At 46.0% G+C, this 8,583-nt stretch overlaps 1 protein-coding gene and 1 long non-coding RNA gene across 2 annotated transcripts; one reads left to right on the forward strand and one right to left on the reverse strand.

The window, feature by feature from the left end:
• Positions 1 to 712: 712 nt before the first annotated feature.
• SLITRK1 (SLIT and NTRK like family member 1) lies at positions 713 to 4,178 on the reverse strand. The gene is made up of 2 exons (XM_036458333.2): positions 3,662 to 4,178; positions 713 to 3,218 (listed from the first exon to the last, which is right to left on the reverse strand). The coding sequence occupies exon 2, from the start codon at positions 3,164 to 3,166 to the stop codon at positions 1,061 to 1,063; it is 2,106 nt and encodes a 701-aa protein (XP_036314226.1). The 5' UTR covers positions 3,167 to 3,218; positions 3,662 to 4,178; the 3' UTR covers positions 713 to 1,060.
• On the forward strand, positions 1,187 to 6,310 carry LOC123653264. Its single transcript, XR_006742971.1, has 2 exons — positions 1,187 to 1,324; positions 6,119 to 6,310. It is a non-coding gene; the product is annotated as an uncharacterized LOC123653264 (long non-coding RNA).
• The last annotated feature ends 2,273 nt before the right edge of the window (positions 6,311 to 8,583 follow it).

The following is an 8,583-nucleotide window of genomic DNA, read 5'->3' on the forward strand; positions in this document are numbered from 1 at the left end:
TTTTACATTCAGATGGAAGGCCTTAATTGGAAATGTATAGAAAAATACCCCCCCCCCCTTCAAAACAAAAAAATAAAAAATAAAATAAAACCGAAACAAACATCACCATCCAAATCAAAGGACGAACCCAAAAACAACCCGGGAAAAACGCCTCTCAACAAAATACTTTTTTTTTAACTCATAAAATGGACTGATGACGAATCATGCAAATGTCTTAAATAAAAACCTTAACATTTTTTTTTCACAGTAAACATACTCTCCGAGAACTGCCTACCGATCACAAATAATGGCGAAATGGCACTTCTGATTATACTGTACTTGTGTAGAGAAAGTTTGATACGATGGGACTTATCGGGGAGGAGGGCGGGCGGGTGCTGTGAACGGGCGCTCTCTCCAGTCGCCGGGGAGGGAGGGCCGAGTCCCTGGAGCGCGTGGATTCCATGCGAGCCATGCAGCACTTTTTGTTTCGTTTTGTGTTTTTGTGTTTTGTTTTGTTTTTTTCTCGGAAGTCCAAGTTACTTATTTACAATACATTCATGCCTTCGTGCAACTGCCCATTCCTGCGTCGTCGCCGCCTGCAGGGAACGATCACGCCCCCTCTCCTCGCGGGGCTGATCCACTGGGGGGGGGGGAAATAGATATCTATCTCTCTATATAGATGTGGGTGTGTGGATATAGGTGCGGGGCCACGGCAGCCATCCCCCACCAGCTCTGTGGGTCTCTGAGCAGGGCCCCCGCTGGGCTTTGTGGAAAGGGGCTCTCGGCCGGCCAGGGCTGGCAGCAAAGAGCGATTTAGCAGCGCTGTCGCAGCCACAGTCTGCTCTTTGTTTCCAGAGAGGGAGCTCAGGAGCCAGACTCCTCTCCGTGGAGCGAGTTCACAGTTTTTATTTATTTACTTCTGTCCATCAAGCAAGCCTCGGGGGAGAGGGGCGCACTGGACTTGGGGGTCTGGGCTTCAGTGACTGTGACCCCTGGGATGTGGGCCAGGGGAGGGGGGCAGCGCTTCCCCTCCCTCCCACCCTCCCTCCCCAGCTCCCCCGGGAGCGGGGCTGGGGTCTTCTTAGTCTGAGAGCGAGTGGGAGCCACAGTCGTACACCCGGTGCGCCCCGTCCGCGCTGTAAGGCCCGTTGTGCCAGTAGGAAGAGTCACACACCGTCTGCAGGGAGTTGATCTCGGACGCGGAGGAGTTGGCATCCCTCCTCTTGGACCGCTTGCGGTTCCTCAGGATGAACACGAGCATGCCCACCACGGTGAAGGCGGAGGTGACGAACACCAGCAGCAGCCCGGGCACCAGCACGGAGATGGACACCCTGCTGGTGTCCAGGTAGGAGTTGGAGTGCGTGCCGGTCTCCGCCGCCGCCGGGCCCCCGGTGCTGTTCTTGCTGCTGAGCGTGGGCGAGGCCGGGGCGTAGAGCTGCGGGCAGAGCTCGTCGTTGGCGAGCAGCAGGACGTCCTTGCGGAAGAAGTTCACGGGCGCCTCGCACTTGAGGTCGCTCATCAGCACCTCGGGGCCCAGGCGCTCCGCCCACTGCTTGAAAGGCACGATGGTGCAGGAGCACTCCCACGGGTTCCCGTGCAGGTCGATCTGGATGATGGACGTGAGCTGGTCCAGCACCCCGGCCACCGGGAGGTACATGAAGTAGTTGTTGTGCAGGCTGAGCTTCGAGAGCGACACCCCGGCGAACGCGTCCACGGGGAGGGACCGCAGCAGGTTGTTGTTGAGGATGAGGATCCTCAGCTTGGGCATGGCGTGGAAGGTGCCCGGGAGGATGAGCTGGATCGCGTTGTACTCCACGTTCAAGTACTCGAGGTTCTGCAGCCCCGCGAATTTCTCCCGGGACAGGGTGTCCAGGTAGTTGCTATCCATGTACAGCCACCGGAGGTCCAGGAGGTTCCGGAACGTGTTGTTCTCCACCGCGGCGATGTTGTTGTTGCCCAGGTCCAACAGGACGAGGCTCTTGTAATCCACAAAGTGCGACTTGCGGATGCTGTGGATCTTGTTGTCTCGCAGGAACAGCTCCTGCACGTTGGAGAGCTTGGGCTTCAAGTCGGCCAAGCTGCTCACGTTGCGGTTGTTGCAGTTCATCTTTAACCCGGATCCCGGGACGTGGTCGCAGCTGCAGCCCCCGGGGCAGGGCAAGCCATGGGCTGGGGGTCTGTTTCGGGCGCCGCCACCGGGCGCTATCGCGGCCGTGGGTCTGATTTTGATCTGCCAGTTGCCTGGGATCTTTGTACCTCCTCCTCCATTCGGAGCGGAGCCCGGGGTGGCATGATCCTCTTGCCCATTTGTCTTGAAAGGAGTTGGCAGGGGGCCAGGAGCAGCGAAGGTCTCTTCCTGGGCAGGGGGCGCCGGAAGACTAGAATCCACTCTGTTTTTCAAAGGACACAGGTCCTGCTCGGTGGTCTCATTGAGGTCTTTCCCCTGCAGTCTGGTGGGGGCCTCGCAGACCACCCGGCCGATGAGGGCGTTTTTGGGAATGTTTTCGAGCCATTCTTTCAGGGAGAGCAGGTCGCAGGTGCAGTCCCAGGGGTTATCCTCCAGCAGGATCTCGGCGATGCCAGGGATCTGCTCCAGGACCTCCTCATAGGGCAGCGTCTTCAGCCTGTTCCCCCGGAGGTCGAGGTGGGTGATGGGCACGTACTGGAACACGTTGGCAGGCAGGGTGCTGATGAGGTTGTCGTTTAAAATGAGCACCTCCAGCTTGTTCAGGTCCTGGAAGGCCCCCGGGTCTATATCCCGCAACAAATTGAAATCAGCCTGGAGGTATTCCAGATCGTCCAGCCCCAGGAAAGTCTGCTTCCGAAAAGACTTGATCTTGTTGTTGTTGATGTGCAGCCTCTTCACCAGCTGCAGCCCCAGAAAAGCCCCCGGAACGATCTCGTGCAAGCCATTGTTTTCCATGTGCAGGCTCACCGCATTATAAAAGTTAGCGAACTCATTAGGGAAGAGTCGAGTGAGGGAATTGCCATGCAGAAATAGGTGGTAGAACTGGGAGGTTGGGGCGGTGAAGCGCTGCAGACTCGTGAAGCCCTTTTTCTCACAGTCTACGTGGAGGTCCCCCTCTATCTCATTGCAGGAGCAGATCTTCTCTTTGCAAACGTCCCCTGTAACGTTTCCAGCGGCAAAACAAAGAGACGTCTCCAGCAACAGAATCCAAAGCAGCATTTTTAAAGCGAGCAATTCATCCCGATCTCATCACAAAGTAACAGCGACCATCCTGCTCGCCACAGACACAATTCAAGTTCATTTAGTGCTCCGATGTCCGGACCGGGGGAAGGAGAAGAAAAGGGTTTTGGGGGGGTGGGGGTGGACGCCTTCCTCCCTAACCCCCCCGCACTGCAACAACCCAGGCGCCAGTCAATAATGATACCCACAAACTATCCAGGCACGTAGTGCAAGGCAAGCAAAAAAAAAAAAAAAAAAAAAAAGTAGAAAAATAAAACCCCACTCTCCCTAAACCTTTAATTAAAAAAAAAAGGTTAAATATATACGTACAAATGAAAAATGCACACTGAAACAGAATCCCATCTAGCGGTCTCCACTAAGGAAAGGGAACAATGCTAGCAATTAGAAGAAGCAAGTGCATGTTAGAGAAACAAGCAGAGGGTTTGCAGCGTAGTACAGGCGCACTGCCTGTGCATGGCTGTGCGTCGGACTGACCTTGCCTCTCTGATACAAAGCAGGGGCTCTCGGCGGCTTCTGGTGGCGAGGCTGCTGGCGGAGTTCTGGCTGTCGCCGCGGGCTGGCCGAGAAGTCCCCCCGAGGTGCTGTCCAGTCCCCCCGGTGCTGAAATCACGCTCCACCGAAACCCTCACGCTGCCGAACCAATGGCGCTGGGAAATTTCCGCAACCGCTGCGTTTGGTGGCTGTCCATCCTTTTTCGTTTCCTTCCCTTCGGGTCCTCTTTAGCCTTTTTTTTTTTTTCTCTCTCTCTCCCCACCCCCCTGGGCTCTGGATCTCGGTTACAAGCTCGCTTCTTGTTCTCCTTCTCTTGCTTCTCTGCTCTTTCGGAATTACGTGGAGGGGGCGGAGGGCGGGGGGTGGGGGGAGCGGGAGGCGAGTTGTCTGAGGGAGGAAGAGAGCGCGAGAATGGGGAGGGGAGCAAGAAGAGAGTTGCTAAGAAGCTCTGCTCGTTCCAGCCTGGTGCACTCTGAAAGATCTGACACCCTCTGCTGATCTGCAGTAGCAAAAATCCATCTGGTGAGGGAATGCTGAAGGAAAGGGGGGAAAAAAAGAAATCAATCCGCGTACAGGGCAAGCGTTAAAAACGTGGGCATTAAAGGCTGTCTATCCACGTAGACGCTTTTATTTCAAATGGATTATTTAATTTTTTTTTTTTTTTTTTTTTTTTTTTTTTTTTTTTTTTTTTTTGCATGCTGGAAACTTTACCCTTTCCTTTCCTTAGTGACCTCGCGGCACCCACTAGCTCCAGTGTTTGGGAAAAAAGAGTGCTTTTAAACCATTTATTTCCCAATGGCTTGAATAAAATTAGTGTCAGAGTGTCAAGCGAACAGCAATTTGAGGTAATTATACTGCACGCCATTTTCAACGGTGCTTTAAATGCGTTTCTTCCGTCTCTGCAGTACAGTGTGCTTTATGCTACTTGATGTCTTTGAAACCTCTTTTTTTTTTTTAATTTGGTATGTGGAAAGTGGCTATTTGAAACATATATTCATATCACACATATTTTATATAATAGCATAATGGGGTATGGGTTTTTGTTGCAAGGTATATAATTTAAGGCACATTCTTTTAAAAACTTGGTATAGAATTTTTAGTCAATTTGGTCATTGAGAGTTAGCGGTTTCTCTGATTTTTCTTAAATGTGATTTGTCTGCAGGGTGAAAACACAATGCTCACTAACGCCTTTGATTCCAGATATGAAAGATTTCACTGAGAACCGGAAAAGGAGGGAGGGGGCAGGGGAAAATCCCAGTTTGATACCTGAGTGCTCTTAAAAATTCACTGGCAGACAGCGTGCACAGGCCACCCACACAACTCCCCCCGCGCCCCTCTCCCACACACTCATACACTCTCAGTGTCACTGGCTCACAAAGTTTCCACATCCGTTCTGACGGATTAAAAAAAATGCATACAAGTAAATAACCAGTTGCATTTTGAGAGGAGATAGCAATCTGGTCTATAGCAATCTGTGGTCTCTAAAGCTTGGAGGAGGGGGGGCTCTAACACCGGGTAGCAGGCAGTGGCTACCTTGCTGATAACGGTGGGATCACCAGAGCTGAGGGAGAACAGTTCACAGGCTTTTCCAAGGGAAAAGGGATTGCCAGGTCCCTCAAACTTTGAAGGAGCTTATAAAAACCAAGTTCTACAAACGTCTGTGACAGGAGAGCATGTGAAAGTGCTGCCTCTCAGAAGGCTATTTTGCTGGCTTTTCTAATAAGAACCAACACCCTTTCCCTCACTGCATTCCAAAAAGTGTTGCATCATTTTAGGATTTGAATTTAAGGGACTTTTTTAATGTTATTTTGGTTCTTTCTTCAATCAAAAACAGAGATCATATGTTTACATCAGTTTCCCTTTTAATTAGGTTTTACAGGAGTTGGACAGCTGTTACAAGCTTGCTAATCTGCTTAAAGATCAAATATTCAAGGATGTGTGCATTTTTAAAGGACTAGTGAGTGAAAGATTTGGGGGAAGGCCTCGGTTTGGGTTCTTGGTTCAAAAGCTAATTCTTAGAGGGGGTTCATATCTATATGTAATATTTTCATATAATCAAATGCTGTGTTGTCATCTTCTGGTGAAATTCAATGGGGGTGTAGATAAAGATGCAGGTTGATATGGGAAGTGTGTGTGTGTGTGTGTGTGTGTGTGTGTGTGAGAGAGAGAGAGAGAGAGAGAGAGAGAGAGAGAGAGAGACCTTTTTCAGGCAGCCTATTCAATTGCTAAAACAATGCCATTCGTATTTAATTTAACCCATTACTGTATGAAGAAGAAGAATAGAAACATAATCAATTTGAAATGATTTCATTTATAAAATGTGATGCAGTTGAGAACTGCAAATGTGAAGGAGGAGTTAGCTAAACTGAAGAAAATATATTTTTATTTTTATTTTTATTTTTGTAATTGTACTCAGGCCTGAAACTTTTTTGTCCCCAGAAACCAAACTGAGAAAGGAGTGTGCTTCATGCAGTGTCTGTGACTGATAGGAGGAAAGACTTGAAGAAGAGACAGAAAAAATGCTGGCTGCTTAGGAAGAAAAATATTGATGGTAATCATCTAAAATCACACTTTTAAAATTAATTGGTTACTTGTTTATTCAACTTGCTAAATAAATACTTGATGTGCAAAAGACCCAAATAACATATTTAAGTTGATTTTAAGTGAACAGAATTGGTGTAACAAGCAACTGGTATTCAGATTTTACCCTTCTCCCTCACCATTAAACTCTGTATCTTCCTCACAACTGATTGCTCTTTTCTCTCAAATCACCAATCACATTAGAACATTTACAGTCAGGATTTTTCTATTTAGATATTTTACCATTTTTCCCACTCCTCCCCTCCTCAAATAGTTTGTCTTCTCTGCACTGTACAAAAGAAGTGTGGTAGTGCTCAGATGAGGAACCAAATCTCAGAAGAAAGTATGAAGGGTATATCATTTATATAAAGATAACCACTGCACAACTGCAAGCAAGCACATGTCCTTCTCCTAAAAATCTACCCTCACTAATGAGCTAAGATATGGGAATAATTTTCATAATAAATACAGGGTCTCCCCAAAACTGTATATACACTTAATAATAGCTGATTCTATTATAGTTTACAAATTAAATGTATTTTAATAAACACTGCCTTTATAATTATTCAAAGGTGTGTATACATTTTGGGGGGGACACCTGTAGGTTTTAAGGAAATAAAGTGGTCTAGAAAAGCATACCCACCACTTCAAAGGCTAACTCTTGCAATACATATAGCAATAAATTTATTTAAAAGAAATTTTAAAATATAGGAATGTGTACATGATCTAAACATTTCTAATGCCTTAGGGTAGCATTTCTTAGGCATGAACTCTTCTTAAAACGGTTTCACTATATCTATTTGAGATCAAGTGAACTATTTCAATTGCTTTGCCTCTCATAACAGATGATCTCAGGAGCCAGAAATAAAGGATACTACATATGATAAGAATTGATATTTGCTCAGGGCTGTAGTTTCATTTCTGGGCTGTGGCCAGAAGGATTTCATTTGTACCATTAAATGTTAGAATTTTCTTATTCAGCCTCAAAGAGGTACATCTCTCAGGTAACAAAAGTTAAATGTACACATCACAACATCATTAAGATTAAAAAAGCAGTTATTGCCGAAACTGGTTTGGCTCAATGGATAGAGCGTCAGCTTGGGGACTGAAAGGTCCCGGGTTCGATTCCGGTCAAGGGCATGTACCTTGGTTGTGGGCATATCCCCAGTTGAGGGGGTACAAGAGGCAGCTGATCGATGACTCTCTCTCATCAATGTTTCTAACTCTCTATCTCTCTCCCTTCCTCTCTGTACAAAATCAATAAACAATATTTTATATAAAAAAGCAGTTATCAGTTAATTACCTACATTTTTCCCAGATATTATTAGCATCAAATTTTTAGATGTTTCCATATTTATGATGGAAGAGTGGCATATACAGCAATCATCTTTTAATATATTTTCACTCTTCAGTTTATTTAATCTTCACAATGATTTTATAAAGTATTTTTAAGATTTTTAGTAACACTAGTAGTACTATTTATTTAAGAAATACAAAAATATACATAGAAATCCCATTTTAGTCTCCCTCAGCCATACCATTTTTTGTTCCAGATTGTAGATTAAAAAATAATACACCACCCAGGCCAGGTAGCTCAGTTGGTTGGATTATCATTCAGTGCACCAAAAGGTTACCAGTTTGATTCCTGGTCAAGGTTCATACCTAGGTTGGGTTTCATCTCCTATCCCAGTGCATCAATGTTTTTCTCACATCGATGTCTCTCTCTCTCTCTCTCTCTCTCTTTCTCTCTCTCTCTCCTCTCTTAGACGACTTTTGAAAAGAAAAAAAGTCAACCGAAAATCGGGGGCAAAAGACCAAAATTGCACAAAAATTACCTGCAGATCTTGACGACAAAGTAAGTCTTTTCTTTGAAGTGGGGGGTAGTCTTATACAGCGAATATAGGTCTAAACCTATGTTTTAACTGTAAAATTAGGGTGTCGTCTTATACGCTGGAAAATACGATATCCTCAAATAAGGAATAATGATAGTAATACACCAATAATAACTGGTGTATAGTAAATTGATATTGTTATTCTATCATATATTAAGAAATTGAAATAGAAATATTGAGTATCAGAAGAAAACAAAACTGCAAACTTATGAGCTAAACTTTTCCCATCCAAGTACTAACCAGGCCCGACCCTACTTAGCTTCTGAGATCAGACGAGATCGGGCGCGTTCAGGGTGATATGGCCTTAGACTTATGAGCTAAACTTTTGCTCTCACTCTGAAGTTCGTAATTGTTATAAATATACAATGTTACTACTTTAGTTATCTTCCTTCTGGGTTAGTTTCTTAATAGTAAATTAAGTCATTGGAGTTC

This window comes from Pipistrellus kuhlii, unplaced genomic scaffold (genome assembly GCF_014108245.1).
Source record: "Pipistrellus kuhlii isolate mPipKuh1 unplaced genomic scaffold, mPipKuh1.p scaffold_m20_p_3, whole genome shotgun sequence".
Taxonomy (NCBI): Eukaryota; Metazoa; Chordata; class Mammalia; order Chiroptera; family Vespertilionidae; genus Pipistrellus; species Pipistrellus kuhlii.

Bases quoted from the DNA above. Each gene is read 5' to 3' on its own strand.
- SLITRK1 (XM_036458333.2), bottom strand. From the start codon at position 3,166: ATGCTGCTTTGGATTCTGTTGCTGGAGACGTCTCTTTGTTTTGCCGCT.